General features: G+C 41.4%; 1 protein-coding gene across 2 annotated transcripts; it reads left to right on the top strand.

Annotated features, from left to right (window-relative positions):
* The first annotated feature begins 1,718 nt into the window (after positions 1-1,718).
* On the top strand, positions 1,719-14,643 carry pgfb (placental growth factor b). 2 transcript variants are annotated; one of them, XM_031759647.2, is made up of 7 exons: positions 1,719-2,396; positions 11,942-11,978; positions 13,078-13,274; positions 13,389-13,468; positions 13,788-13,817; positions 13,901-13,963; positions 14,061-14,643. In XM_031759647.2, the coding sequence occupies exons 1-7, from the start codon at positions 2,334-2,336 to the stop codon at positions 14,080-14,082; spliced, it is 492 nt and encodes a 163-aa protein (XP_031615507.2). In that variant the 5' UTR covers positions 1,719-2,333; the 3' UTR covers positions 14,083-14,643. The 2 variants fall into 2 exon arrangements, with proteins under 2 accessions (XP_031615507.2, XP_039459650.1); XM_039603716.1 differs by lacking the exon at positions 13,788-13,817.
* Positions 14,644-15,842: the final 1,199 nt, after the last annotated feature.

Here is a 15,842-nt window from a genome sequence, read left to right on the forward strand (position 1 = left end):
TTCATCTGTTTAACTTTTACTCAGCAATCTTGGAAAATGAGAGGTCAACAGCAACAGGGAACTCTTATTCGCTTTTGCACTCCAGTTCCTGAGAGCCACCCATTTGGTCCTCACAATTTCAAAAGACATTTGGGCTTATTTGTTCGACCAGCCTACCTTCTTTCAACCAAGCAGCTAGATCACAGTTAGAGAGGAAGTTTAGCTCACATTTTAGCTTCTATATTCCTTGATCATCATGAGTCTATCTAACTACAAAGAAAGAAGAAAACAGCATCTCAATTACTTTAAAAACTTAATTTCATCAAATTAATAATTTAAAACACCCACCCTTCCAAATAAATCTTTAAATGAATGAATATTAAAACTTCACCAATCACATCGTTTATCTCAGAATTGAGGAGACATGTGGTTACCGCTATCAAGCTTTGTGGCTTCAGCAAAAGCAACAGGGGCCTCAAAGTTGTTTCACTTTCAGACAGCAGACAGATCCATCTCCACTGGACTGGACTGGAGTACATTATCAGTAAAACCTTGTTTGCTCGTCTTATCAGCATGTATTTATAGTCCAAACCGTTTGAGTGAGCTTATTAGGCTCTATCAGCTGGTGCACCTTTCAAAACACAGATAGATCACTGAGTAGATGGCGAGATGGTGAGAGTCGGTCTGACCTCTGTTAAAACGCAGGCTGTCCCTGCGCTACAGGGAGGAGATGCTATGACCCTTAGCTTTTCTCTAAAACATTAAAAAAAAAAGGCATGAACATCTCTTGTACTCTATTATTATAGCCTTACATAGAACTTTTTCTAAATTGGAGGTATCTGTTTCTCAACTTAAGAGGGAGAAACAGCGTCTGAACTATCTGCATTTGGAATATTGCAGAATATGGTGGATAATTAGACAGTCTGAAAACGATATTGTTTTAAAAAAATGCTGACTATCAAGACAATGACTGCACATTTAAAAGCAGCACAGAACAAAGTAATTGCAGAGTCAAGTTCCCTGAAGAATATGTTTGCTTTTCTTGTCATGTCCCTGAATTTCAAGAGACATCCATCATTGCCATCTGGAGATACAGTTCAGGAAAAGACGAGCGTGAAATGTCTTTCATCAGCTTTGATAGTTTGCTCTTACTGATTCTGTGGAAAAGCCGGTAGCTGGTGGGTGGGTGGATGTCTAAGTGTCTAAGATGTTTAGAGACACCACACTCCTGAGTGCGGTCTGTTCAATAGCAGAGGCAGAGCCATTGAGCACTGCTGAAGGAATGTGTGGAAGCCCACAAGGAATCCTCTCGTTCCAGTGTTTCTGCAAACACAGAAGTCCCACACTGAAGAGTAAGCCTGTGTGTCAACAGAATAGGAATCTCCCTTTTCTGTCTCTGCAAACTTGAATAAATAGAATCTCCGTGCACCCTGGAGCCCCGGACGAGCAATGAGTCTACCATCCATGTCAGCAGTTAAAAAGATCTCCAAATGTTTACCCAGCCTGAATTGCACTCACAGAATGCCGCAGCCACTCGGAGGATGTTTCTGTGTACGCTCCATAGTTTAAATCACCTGCGGTGTATAGTCTAGAACGGTGTTACAGCATCACAAATAAACTACCTTTTTATGTTGCAGCTAAAAGGGGGAAGCTGTAAAATGTCATCAGTAAGTTGTATGTAGACAGATGTAGCAGGGCAGAGACCAAGACAAAGGGGGAGGAGATTAAACGGTCTTGTGAAAAGGTGGCGCGGAGCAATTAGACGCAAGTGCTTGTCTCTGTCTTTCTGCTGACTGCAGCTCAGAGGAGGACTGGAAACTGAAAGTTGTTGGCACAACTTCATGCGTGATTTTTTGAAGCGGATTCCGCACTTGGAGATCTTGGACTGAACCGGCTGCGCACTGAATATGCTTCGTCCCATCTGGCGTTCACGCTTTTATTTCCACAGAATCCGTTTTTAAGATCAAATTAAAGCAAAACGAGACACAAAAAAAAGTGTGTAAATGTGAATATTTATCAGTTTATCCTTTTTTTTGATAAAGTATTATTGTGTTGCCTCCTCGTCACCTCCACTTTCTCCTGAGGGGCCTTATTCATTAGTGAGCACAATCTACTTCATCAGGTTACACGCGCGGAGCTACGTGACTCCACTCATTCTCCGCGCTACTCAACCGGGAGCAGATGACTTGGAAATTCCCTGGCAGCGAGTTTTTTTCTGTTTGTTTCTGTTTCTGAGTATTTTGGGACTTTTGTTGGATCTTTTTTTCCTGTGTGTTTGGCTGTGTGTGGGATTTTTTTTCCGCCACTATCTCCATCGGGAGCCATCGCCACTCTCCACGCACAAACGTCACGAAATGTTACTGGGTTTTGTCATCGGGACTGTGGTGGCGCTTTATCTGCAGTTCTCACCTGCACAGGTAGGACGTTGCACGCTTGGGTGAAACTTTACACTCAGAAGCAAAATGAGGGGATTGCTTGTTTCCCCCACTCTTCCCCCTCCTCTCCTCTGTGGTTTCAGTGCAAAAGTAGACTTTGGGTTGAGATTTTCACACGCTGCTCGGTTTATTTTGTGTCTGCTTTGTCCGCCAGTAACCCAGCAAAGTAGTAAATAATGCACCTCGTTATAGAATGATAAATAAAGCGCCTATTGTTAGGTCTGCTAATAGCCTCGTTTAAGTTCAAAGTGTAACCTACATATGAAACGGTCGAGTCATCAGAAGCCAGTCAAGTGATAATGATCTATTGTTCTTTCTCATGCTGCTTTGAATGAGCGCCATCAGGCACCCCTCATTCATAAGATGAAACGTGACAAACTGCATCACTCTCTCTGTGGAGCAAATGATGCAAGGTGACTCACTGTTATACTTGGCAAAGCTTGCTAAGCTCATAATTACAGCCGCATCATACTTTAAAGGCTAGGTTCACAGACATGGATTATATTATATTCCCACTCTTGTAGGCTATGGTGGGATCTTTTTTTCGGTTTAAATTTCCATCAAGGGAGCACTCTGATTGCCATGTTGGTGATATGTTCTGTAAATGGGAAATTGCTGTGTTTCTTTCCAGGTAGTAGATGTAGCAGATCCTGGAGCTGCTTAGTCTGAAAGTGTATTTAGTAAAACTGGATCATGTTAATCTTGCAGGCACCTGCAGCTTTCCCTTCTTGTGCTTTCTTAGGACATGAAGAGAAGGCAGCATATTTGCATTCTTTAACTGCTTTATACCAAGAATAACAATAATGAAGATGAACCAGTGTGAGCATGTGGAATTCAATTAAAAGCATAATTTCAGGGAAGCCGTATCAGTGTCAGGAGTTAAATCGGCCTACAAAGCCGGTCTGTTCTCTGTTGTCTGGCGTCGCCTTTTATTCTCTTAATGAAAGTCTGCCAGAACAGGGGAAACGTTGAAATTGGAGTGAGGAGTTATTCAAAGGCCTGTGTTGTGCCAGAAATACCTGTAAGAGGATGTGTCATTGATCATTCGGACTTGTGCCACCTTATGCTTCAGCCCTTGAACCTATTCAGTCTCTGATTTCCTTCCAAGGTGGCTGGGGACTTTCAGCTGTCTCTGATGGCTTTCATGTTTAATACAAAACCAGGCAATTCCCTTGTCCATTCACTGCCAGTGTCACACTTCATACTCTGCTGCTTTCCTGTTGAATCAAGTAACACCCCCTTCCCCTTTGCAAAGCTGCAGGGCTCACATAGAGGTACTACTCGCTGACTCAGCCAGGCTCTCAGGGTTGGAAAAAACTCCATGTCCCACCAGATTCCCAAACCCAGAGTCTTTGCAGCTGTTGCTTAAGTTGAGAGTGAGTGGGAGAGGCATGAGTTCACCACATTTCCTCTAATCCTTATAATCAGCTCATGGCCCGGTTAGTCAAAACAGGAGTGACAAAATCCAGGGGCCTCAGTGTGTAACAGGTTAGATGCCCTCTGCTGCACCCAAAGACTGATGGCCAGTGTAACAGATCAAACATCTAACCTGACAGATGAGATTTGGCCTCGGGATCCCTGCAGTTGCTGAAAACATCTTTGCATTTACTGATTACTTGTAAATTTAAATGTTTTCTTTGTTTTCCTGCTTCAATACAATATATACATAAACAGTCCCTGACAAACAAAAACTCAAACCAGCAGCTCTTTTCACAAGTTCACACACCAAGTTATGACTGGAAATACAAACACTAGACATGTGTCTGGGAATCGCAGACCAATAATTTAATAATGATTAGCTTTCATAACTGTCACAGCTGTGAATCATGTGGTCAATTAAAGCTGTGGACAGCAGAGAAGCTGGAGTTGACTTCAACTGTTTAATACCGTCCTACATGAGATTTATAGTGTAGTCTGTGTGTGTATGTGTGTCACAGACAGAGGGCGAGTCTATCATTACTGTATATATCAGTAGTTCACTGCAAGTTAAAACAAGGAGTGTTTTCCCCAGTGTTATTGGGTAATTGTTATAAGACAGAAGAGATATAAAGAACCAGTGAAGAGGAAAAGATTGGTTGGACTAAAGTCTGTGTTCTGCTATCTCACTATGTCCCATAAAAAGGGATAAGATGACTAAAGAGAGATGGCTGTGATTCGCAGCGGAGGCCTAGCTACACCCATCTCTCCACCTCTCGCTATTCCTTGTAGTAATCCCATGCTGCGAAACAGTGGTGTGATAACTTTTATCAGTAACGCTGCTGTGTTATGTTAGAAGCATGGTGACATGGTGTCATCGGAGGAAATGGAAACAGTATAAAAATATGTATATATAAATAGTATTTTTTAATCATAAATCAGCACTGTAACAGTAGGTGTAGTCTGCTGATGTTGATTCCCATTGAAATGAGCAGGTCAAACTTCCAAGCTTTGTGGCTTGTCACTGAGGGTGGAAGCACCTGGGTTTCCCTTCTCAACAATAGTGGCCGCTTGGTCACCCTTTTATGAAATACAGTACAAGCTCCATGCCATCCACCAGGTATTTTACACATGAACTACAAACAGAGTTCAGTAAACCTAATATTACTTCACGGGATCAATTTACAAGTACTGTATATCTCTTGTTATTTTGTACAGTGTATTTCTTGGGACAAAGCCGTCATCTATTTACTGTATTATTGGCAGACCTGCATGTACAGTACAGTGTGTGTTTTGACCTGAAGTGGCAGTAGCAGGACTACTGTGAAACCTGCCTGTACTTTGCTTTTTAAATACCTGTTGCCTCCTGCTCATTTGACAGCTATCCCAGAGTTAGATCAAACCCACTGGAATGCTCTCCGTACAAAGCCGATCTCTTAGTGATCGTAGTGATTGTATTTCATGCTTGCATAAACAGAACCAAACCTGAGTGGCATTTGGCAGCATTTCCAGGGTGAAATAATTCATGTCCTGAAGATTTGGACATCTGCACAGCTCACAATTTTGGTCAACCTCTGAAAAAATATTTTTGTGATTATGTTATGATGAAGCTGTGGAAAAAGAAATAGCAAAGGTTGAGGATTATACGCCTCACTGAAATGCAATTATGAAAGTCTTTGAGTGACTTTTTAAATGATATAACAGAAATTATGCCTAAACCATGTGTTATTGCCAGAGTTCTGATGAAGATCATCACTTCATCGGTACACCGTGTTTCCATGTCTCTAAAGGCAGTGAGCCTCAGCTTCTGCTTTTGTATTCATGAGGACGTGACGCCACACAGGTGTTTCCTTTAAATCACCCACCGCACCAAAACAATACTTGAGACTGGCCATCTGTACCGCTCACATGTGTTTGTGTTCATGTCAGAGCAAAGAGCAAATTTATAAGCAAACATTAAGTCGACTGCTCCCTTCCCTCCGTGTCTTACTCTGTCTTACGCTTAGCACATCTTCCTGTGTAGATCAGATGTCTGCACGGGAGTCCCTGCAGTGGTGGTGACCCGCTGACTGCCCCTCTGTGTTGTTGTGGTACTTCTCCCTGGTTGTAATGTCCTAGCCCAGGGGAGATTCGCAATCGCAATCAGGAAATATGGATTTCTCCTTCCTCCAACAGAGGAGGAGGAGTGGTGGTGCTCGGGGCAGCTGTCTACTCAGCGAGCTTTAATCTCCCATCTGGATGTAATTTACTGTGGTTTACAGAACAGCGTTTACTGTAATGGAGACCACAATTACCACCGGTCAGCTTATCTCAAGACTTGTCGTGTGTGTATGTTTGCGGACAGGGTGCACAGTTTACACAGTGGTTGTGTGTTTTTATGTGCGTCCTTGGGGAGACATTTATGCATGCATTAATGGACTTATACTGGGGAAATCGTGGTTATCTAAATTAAAATTTATGCCGACCCTTACCTCTCCCTCATCACTTGATCCTATTTTACTTCTTGTTGTTTTTTGACTAGACGGCAATGCCAAAAAAAGCAGGATTGTTTTCAAACTTCAGCACTTAGGCTTGAAAAAACTGTTTTGGTTGTTGCACAAACGATACCTATTCTTTTTGTCAGCTCTCACACAACAAATCTCTTCTTCTGCCGTATCTCAGCAGCAGGATCCAGTGCATGTGGCTCCAAATTGAGAAGGGGTCTGTCTGCACATGGCTCCACCATATTTAATGTAAAGGACAGACATGACGATGTCAGTGAGTCTCATCTATCTCCCAGCAAGAACACCTATGTGCATGCTAAGCTGTATACATAATATCAATTAAAATGCATTTATTCTGAAATCTGGCAGTTATACATGCCTATTTATGCTACTTTTTTGTTTGAATCTGTGTGCTCTATGTGTGTTTGTTTACTTACGTGTGGAATAACTCCTGATTTCAAAGTCTCCGTTCTCTCTGATGCCTCGAGGCATTGATGTGCCATGTTTACCGCATGCTCTGATGATGTTTTTTGGTCTTTTGGCTTTCACCAGTGACCACCTAGAGACTGGGTACTTCTCAGTCCTGTAATAGCACCGCTGTCAAAAGCTGACCCGCCATGCGTGTACAAAAGAGAACCGGTCTTTCTTTTGTAGTGGTGGAGAGAGTGACTTCATGCTCCACGAGAAGGCCATGAGTTAATGTTGTGGCCATGGCGCTGATGACGTGGAATCTGGTTAGCAATAAAGGCCACATGAGGAAGATCAGTAAAGCATCATCTCTAACTTATTGAGTTGTCCACTGTCCCCCCTTTTGATCGGCTGCCTCCCTGAGAAAACCATATTAGGGCTCCCCTTTCTCTGTGACATAATACAGATACAAGAGTAGATAAAATTTGTCAAAAAAATGAGCATTAAAAGCAGTCTGAGACTTTGGCTTACAGTGATTACTTGTACGTATTCTTGACCTCCATCATTTAAAACTTTTATGATTTATGCAAGCTTCCACCACTGTACCAAAATATGTGAGAGAAAATAAAGAAACACAAGATAGGTCCACTTAAAAATTCCCTTGTTATGCGTCTTCAGAATTACCCAACTGCCAGACTACTTATATTTACTCATTTCATTTAGTTTACTGTCATTCTTTACCTCATTTAGCAAACCCAGTCAGCCAAGTTATACAGCTTGACTGAACTAATTAATGTAAAAGCAATTACAGTTTGTCAGATGGTCAAAGATTAAGGGGGCTGCCTAGAGGACTACAGTTTACTACTACAGCCTGAATACCATCAAAGCAGGAGATCCAACGATACATGTGTGCTAATCAGATGACCTAATCTTTAGTCAACAGAAGCAATGAATCAGCATTAAAACTGCGTGTTATATGGCAACATTTTGTGCAGAATAACACATTAAAAGTTGTTTTTCAGCCGAAAACTGTAGAATGTGGTGGGCTTTTTAACGGTGGAAATACAAGCATGTTGCGAAACACTCATTCCTTTCAGTGTCTTTGCTCCATCCTGAATAGTATGAATTAAATCCTATTGTATTGTCAACCACAAGAGATATAACCTAAAACGCCCTACCAGCATGTGAAAAGAAAATCTTACTGCTGGCTTTAAGATAGCCCTCTGTTACTTTGTGAAATCTGAACAATGTATTTATGAGACTTTGATTACTGATAATGATTAATTATTACTGTTTTATACCTTGGACTGGAATGACATGAAAGCATTTAATTGTGATTTATAGCCGCCTTTAGAAAACTTCCATTTCAGTCTGCTGGAAAACAAAAGCATGCCCCACCCTTACTCTTATGCAATCCACTGGAGAAGACAAACCTAACCTCCAGTCTGCATCAGTTTCTCCTAGCCCTCAGAATAGGTTTGGGAAATTTGGGAAAAAGGTTCCCCAAATTGGTTTGGGAACCTTTGTATTTGATCTGCCATCCTCTTCTTTCCTTATGAAAGATACATTGTGGAATAAGCTGGCTGGACTCCAGATTTTTCTGGCAGAGGGCCACGGGTACCTGCTGTTTACCTCCTCCCCCACTTGACCCTCAAAGCTGAAACATCTTCTGACAATTATGCTGGGTCCCCATCATGTTTTACGTTTGCTCCCTGTGCACGCTGCCCTTCCTCTGACAGATGGAATAAGCAAGGAGGTTAAAGATGACGCATTTCAGCTGTGTGGGACTGCAGAGTAATGAGGCTTGGGGCCTCTGCGGCCCAATGGCAGGAGCCCAGGGACACAACATGTCCTCTGATTTGACCTAGAGTACAGCACAAACTCTTAACCAGCAGTAGTAGGGGCTATTTAGAGTGGCTTTACAACCAAAGCAAACAGAACCTTATAAACAATGTTTTATTTCAGCTGCAACTACTACAGACAACTCAATCCATACTCACTTTCTCCAGATGATTACTGAAATACTGAAGTACACTGTGCTACCATAAAGCACCAAATGTCAAGACCTGAAAGCATTTTGTACAACTACAGTAACCAGACAAGGGTGGATTACTTAGGAAACCTTGTAGATGCAGTAAGAAAGGTTTCTCTGGCACAGGAATAGTTGGAAAGTTTAGGCACTTAATCATTGAAAGGTGCAAGTTATGTTTAAATGAAATGTCAATTACCAGTTACATAAAGTTTAAAGGAGATGTGGCATCCCAATAGTTTTTTTATCTTGCTAGCATCAAAGAGTTGCTTAAGCGTGTCCCATCAAACATTAGTTGGGAGATGGAGTACACCAGCTTTACAGAGGGCTAACACTGAGAGAAGCAACCATTCACCTACAGCTAATGTAGGATCACAAATTATCTTCGCATGCATTATCTTTGGACCATGGAGGAAAATAACACATGCATATGTAGACCATGTAAAGTCACCACACCTGTAGAGTCCAAGCCACTGCACTGCCATGTTGTCTCCAATCCAATTAGTACAATTTTTATAACATATATCATTTTATATCGGTCTTTTTTCTGAAAGTTTTAAAATAAACTAATCATTTGTTGATAATAATGGTAATTGTTAGGTCCTGATCTTTGATTCCTCTATTAACATAAAGTACACATTTGCATTTTTATCTATCTATATATGGTGGATTAAGATTAGGATTAAAAGTAAGGACGCGATGGTCCGTTTTTAATCAAATCAAATGTAAGCCATGGACTTTTCTTTACGTGTTTGATACATTCACATATGTATATGAATTGACCCTCCAAAGCTGTTTTTGTTGCTAGCTTTTATGTATTGCCAAATTTTAAGTCTTGAGTCTATAAAATAAAAGACTATAATTTTAATCTTTGTGCCAGACTACAGCCCAGAATATTTAATCCGTTTTATAAGGCATCCATTTTTTGTGTTAGACACAAAAAGTCTGTAAAACTCATTTACTGGAATGACAGAATGGATGTTTCTGCTTGTGTGTAATGGTAAAAAAAGGAGGGATTTTCTGCTCTTAATTCCTTCTTGAATATTTCAGCATTTTCTGTCAATTGCAAAAACCCAGATGTTGTACATACAAGTGAAAATTCCAATACAATGGACACAGAGGAGAAGTATTGGGTTATAAACTAAGAACAGATGAATTTAGTCTAGTCATGTCTAGTTTATTTCTATAGCCTTTAATCACACTTACTCTCAAAGGTCCTAACACCCACATTATGAAACCAATAAATGATAATGACACATGGTAACGTTACACTCTCGTTGAGGACAAGTAAACTCCCTGAAAAAGGTCATCAGGGAACAAAATGTAAGAAACATTTAGGACTGCACAGAAAGCGAGCGTGTTTTTAGGATTAATGACACATTGAACACATTTATTAATGTGAAACAGTCCCCCTTTCCACAAGAGCCTAATCACCTCCTGTCACCATGAATCATACAGTTAACACATAAGACGGAGGGAACTGCTACGTGAGGATCCTCATGAAGCCTTTTTAAGAATCTGGTGGATTCTTTTGGGCAGCTCATTCCTCTGCTCTCCACCACAAAGGGTACCAAAGATGTTTCCTCACCATGTCGAGGCTTAACCCATGACCAAGGTTAGAAAATCCTCCAAAACCTCAAAACATTCAGCGAGGCAAATGAGGCCAGAGCCAAAAAGCCCTTGTGATGTGGAGCAGCCGCGACACGCAAAAGGGTGGAAAAGGGGAAGCTGATCTTATGCCAGTTAACGTTGGACACGAGATTCATTTTATCAGCCTGCCATTGAATATAAAATACACTCAATGGGCCTGAAATGAAAGCAACTTTTGACAATAACTGGAACTGAACTGTGACTTTCCCATGCTGTGCTTAAAGAATATTCTGCAAGTAGAGCTTATATCCTGCTGTGTTTCTGTGAGGCTGACACAGCCCGATGGATGCTACACTATAGAACAACTTGGCAATCATAGCAACAGCCGTACATTTTAGCCAGAAGAACAAGAACAACCATGTTGAAAAACGGGGAAGATGCCTCAACAGCTCCCTTTGCCCAGAAAGGACTCTTGAGTGATATTTGTAGTGTACAGTACGCTGTGCAGCTCAGATGACAGATCAGTTTCTGACACTCATGTTAGTGACAGTTTTACGGGAACTGCTGAAATGTTTGCAAGTGTAAATGCATCATCATCATCATCATCATCATCATCATTAAATCGGGACATTCCTCTTAAATCACACTTTTTGGAGGAGGGGGGGCGGGAGGATGAATACAGCAGTATGCTGACAGATACTATCGTCATCCTGAAACTAATTTTGGTTCATAACAGGAAAAGGATGGATTTCAACAAAGCACAGATGGTGTAAAATGCAACAGTCTTTATTGCCATCACTCGAGGAAGTCCTTGTCAGGCTGGTTGCTGTTGCATAAAGACTTTTTGCTCCAGTATCATTTGTCCCACTGCTATTGTCTACAAAAACATTGTTACACTATGAATGTGATCCGGCGTGTGTCATAGAAAAACTCAAGTCCAACACCAGTGACGAGGAGAATCTGCGGAAGCAGGTTGTCTGCCGCCTGTCCTGCACTTCTGCCGGAGGGTATTTTATCAAACATAGATTTCCCTTCCTGAGATGGAGTCAACCAGAGGTTTTGTGTTTTCCCAGGCGAATGAGAAATTCACTCTGTTTATCATGAGATTATGGGAAAAAATCAAGACGGAGGAGGAAACCATCAATGGGAAAATAAATAGAGAGCTGAATGTTACACCACAGGAAACAGGTTTTGAACCTAAACAGTTGGGCACACTGTAGATATATATGAAGACCTCTATCTGCTGCCTGTCCAAAAGACTCATCCCCAACAGAGTGGAAATGACCGTCCACTTTGGTGTACTGTTGTTCCAGCTATCGCCGCCAGAGGATAAAAACACTGGTTCTGTCAGACGTTAGTGTAAAGGCAGGCTGACCTCTCTATGTGTATAAAGGTTGTAGGCAATAGGGTTTATATTTGAGTGGGTGGGTTAACAGTTTGGATTAGTTTTATATAATGTTATTCATGTTCAGGTATGGGTTTAATGTTTCTGGCTTATTACCACTACCTGTTTCACTTTCATTGTCAGTCTTGAGGCTCGCTGTCACATCCTGTCAGACCACAAATAATAATTCTGGATCCCCACGTTTTGTGTTTTTCAGAGTCTTCCCTTGGCAAGCATAAACAGTACAATGGAAGGTAAGGAATTCTTTTAAGTCTGCATGTCCTGGATAATAAGAGTTATAAAACTTTCTTCGAAAGAGTAGCTCTAACTCTTTTGTTACGCTGTATTTTCTACAGTGTTTGTGGCTTAGAGAAAATAAAAGGGGGAGACTAGAGTTTAACAAAAATGTATTCCCTCGTGTTGTGCTCGTCACGCAATGCTGAAAAATACAAACGACTTAGTTCTTTAATCTTGCATGCTAGTTAGTCATCGAATTTCATCTGAATATAGAGCACAGCAGAGCATGTCTAGGCTAGCAGCGATTACTCAACTGCTGACCTCTCTTCATATCCTTTTGCTCCCTTACATTGCTATATATTAATGCTAATTAAAGAGGAATGCACTATCAGCCTGGTAGAACTTGCAGGCAGAAATGATTGCGTGGACGTGTAAGACAGAAGGCCAGAGGAGCAGAAGGCATGCAGTCCACTCAAGAAGCACTAACTGGCCATTGAACTATCCCTTTGCGCTGTACTACATTACAGTTCGTGGCCTCATCTCCTTACCATGGGTGCTTCCCCAGCCGTCTCCTCCCAGCCTGTCTGCTTTTATAAACAGCTGTTGTAGTGTAAGGCTCCATTTGGTGACCTCTGAGGGTCACCACAGTCCCAGAGGTGCCTGCGGGGCAACTCCAGTTCCAGATCCAGCAGGGTTCTGTTCATGGCCATGTTCCCAGTGTTTGTTTTCTCTTACTTGTGTGTTTGGCCATAGTTGTCCCTGTTCTTCCTCCACAGTCTCCCCAAAGCAACTAGGACACTTTCACACATGTACTCCCACAGGAAAGCATACTGTACATTAAACAAACATTTTTTTTTTCCCCTGAAAATGAAAACAGGATACATACTGGTGTATAGGTTTCTGTGTACAGGGCATGAAAGCATATCATTACTGAGCTAATTACCAGTACTGTTTGTGTAGAACTATATCATCTTTAAGTTTAGCTTTTTTTGGCTGTCAAATACAGTCGATATCGTCACAGTAATATGAAAAACTGATCGCTAACCAAATAAAAATGCAGAGAAGTCCCAGAAAAAAGATGGCACTGCTTTATACTTTGCCTACTCTTATTCACAGTGCTTGTGTTTGAAAAAGTTTGGGGTCGCAGCTTTTGCCGCACCATTGAGAAGCTGGTGGAGGTGGTGCAGGAATACCCATCGGAGGTGGAGCACATCTACAGCCCCTCCTGCGTTCCCCTGGTGAGGTGCGCTGGCTGTTGCGGAGATGAGAACCTGGAGTGTCATCCCACTCAAACCACAAACGTTACCATGCAGGTAAGACCTAAGTGTTGTGCAACATAACTGTGAGTTATAACTCGTAGCTGTGAGCGCTTCATTAGATCGTTTTGACAAATCTCCGTTTCACCTCCACCCCTCCTCCATCCCCAGCTGTTGAAAATCAGGCCATCAGAACAAGGTCAAGAATATGTTGAGATGACGTTTGTGGAGCATCAAACATGTGAATGTAGGTAAGAAAAAAAAGAAGGGTGTTGTGACATAACTTATTGATAAGTATGCAAAATATAAACCCCGTCTCCTGGAAGCCATGTTTATGTTTCTCATAGATTCATCTCCAAAAACAACCCCATGCTTAAACTGAATACCTCACTGAAAATCAAGTTGTTTTCCTAAAGATTCCTGCACTGTCGACGCAATATCTGCTAATCGCGTTTGGTCATTAATAGCAGGCAGCATAAACGTAACTTCTAGAAGACTGGGTTACTCTCACAGACTTTTAAATGTTGTACCTGGACGTTCATGTTAATTTATCGAAACCTTTGCCCTCAGAATCAGAAAACCTGTTGTGAAGGTTCCAAAGTAAGGGAATATTCTTACAATATCAATTTTGCTATTTGTCAAAAACCGCAAGCTTTTTTTTTATAATTTGGTTCTTGGTTCAGGAAAAGGCGAAGAGGAAGAGGAAGGAAGAGGAAGGAGAGACAAAAAAAGAAGGAATGTGACAGGTGAGGGGCACACGGGGGGGAGAAAACGTTCACATAGCCACCATTTTATCTTATAACAGCTTTTAACAGAGGCTACGTTATCGCTTGTGTTCTACAGGTGCCAGATTCCTCGCAGGTAACTGCAGTGGCGACCCAACCCCCTGTTGCAGTGTGGCTCACTATTTGTTTCCAACCCAGTGGGAGCATCAAGAGTCTCCTTCACTCATCTATCAATACTGTATCTGCAGCCAGAGACTCAAACAGCTGGGTTGATTTGCCTACATGCCCTTACGCTGATGGGCAGGGTGTTTTTGTAACGACAAGGTTCAACAGGAAGTGCGTTTTGACTGGTGGAAACACTGCTGTTACAAGCCTGAAACAATGGACATCCCTGGGAGCCAGTGCAATGTAGAACCAAACAGACTGATGTCTTCTTTTTATGCTAGGTATTACTGTATCAGTTATTATTTGTCAAATCCTTTGGTATTTAAAAGAAGGTTACACATGTAAAAAAGAAGAAAAATCTATATTTATTAATATAGTTGGACCAGAGAACACCTTGTGGACTTGATGTGCAACTTCTTTGTACATGCGATAAGGAAATGTCTCCCTCTAGTGTTTATGGAAAGTGTTTTTAAACCTCTATATTAAAGTATTTTGAATCAGATCATCATCATATCTGAGATCTGTTCCAAAAGCCATTGTTGCGTAATTGCTTGGTCTGTATAAATCAAACTCTTTTACAGCATCATGTGACCTGAATGGGAAAACATTTAGCAGAAATGTTTATAAATCGAAGATTTTCACAAAACTTCAAACTTTCCATATTTATGGAATCCAGCATACAGATATTCTCCTAACAAGAGGCTAATCTTGATTATCTGGCCCACTTATCTGAAATGACCATATGGATGCACAGTGGGTGTGGCGAGATCAACGGCAGCTGGCGCATTCGTGTTAAAATAATTAATACACAAGTTCGAGTAGCACACATATTGTTTTTACAAGAGTAAAAATCGCTCATTTCAATTTTTTCTTTTAAAATTTTGATCACAACATTCTCGGATATTTCAGCTCGCCCATCATGCATTTTCAACTCAGGACCAAATACCCATGCGTTGCTTGTTTAGTCGCTCACAGTAGACAGGTTGCAGCTCTATGACAATACATGAGCCTTCAGGAGGGTATTTGAGGTATGCAGATTGAATTAAATACTGTACAGAGGGGCAGTGCACATCACAGGGTTGGACCCAATTTTTGGCAAACCACTAATTTTTTCTCGAGTGTCAGTCACAAGGACATAATGACATACAGTGCAGGTCCAATGATACACTACTTCACTCTGCCTGTGCCTGTACTTGAAACGTCTGGAGGACCATACAACTAATAGCCACAAGGCTTCCTTTGAATGCCCTGGAATATTTGGTGCGGTATGTTTCTTACTGTGGCGTAAACAAATAAGTGAAATGTGAATTCAGATTTAAGTATTCCAGTGGGATATATCCAGTCATCCACTGTCTTATCTACTTGTCAAAGTCATGGTTGTGGAGGAGGCTCGAGCCTGCCTGTCGCTGACCTTGGGCAAGAAAGAGGGTACACTCCAGACAGCTCGCCGGTGTGTCTACGGAATACAAATTCTTAAAGTTGGAATTTAAAATAAGTGCCATGACAGGTTAAAAGTAATTGCACTGTATGGAGTGCTGCAGCAACAGGGGAAAGCTTGAATACAAATTATTTTTGCTTTCTATAGCTGTTAAAACATCATGTAAGCCCTCAAAATGGTTTTTTTATTAGATTCCAAGCTTGAGCTCACACATGTAAAAGCATTAGTTACAGTCTCAAATGTTCATCCCATATGCTGTGTGTAGCTGAACAGCACAACCTTGTGTCCGACTGGTGA

Source organism: Oreochromis aureus, linkage group 19 (genome assembly GCF_013358895.1).
Source record: "Oreochromis aureus strain Israel breed Guangdong linkage group 19, ZZ_aureus, whole genome shotgun sequence".
Taxonomy (NCBI): domain Eukaryota; kingdom Metazoa; phylum Chordata; class Actinopteri; order Cichliformes; family Cichlidae; genus Oreochromis; species Oreochromis aureus.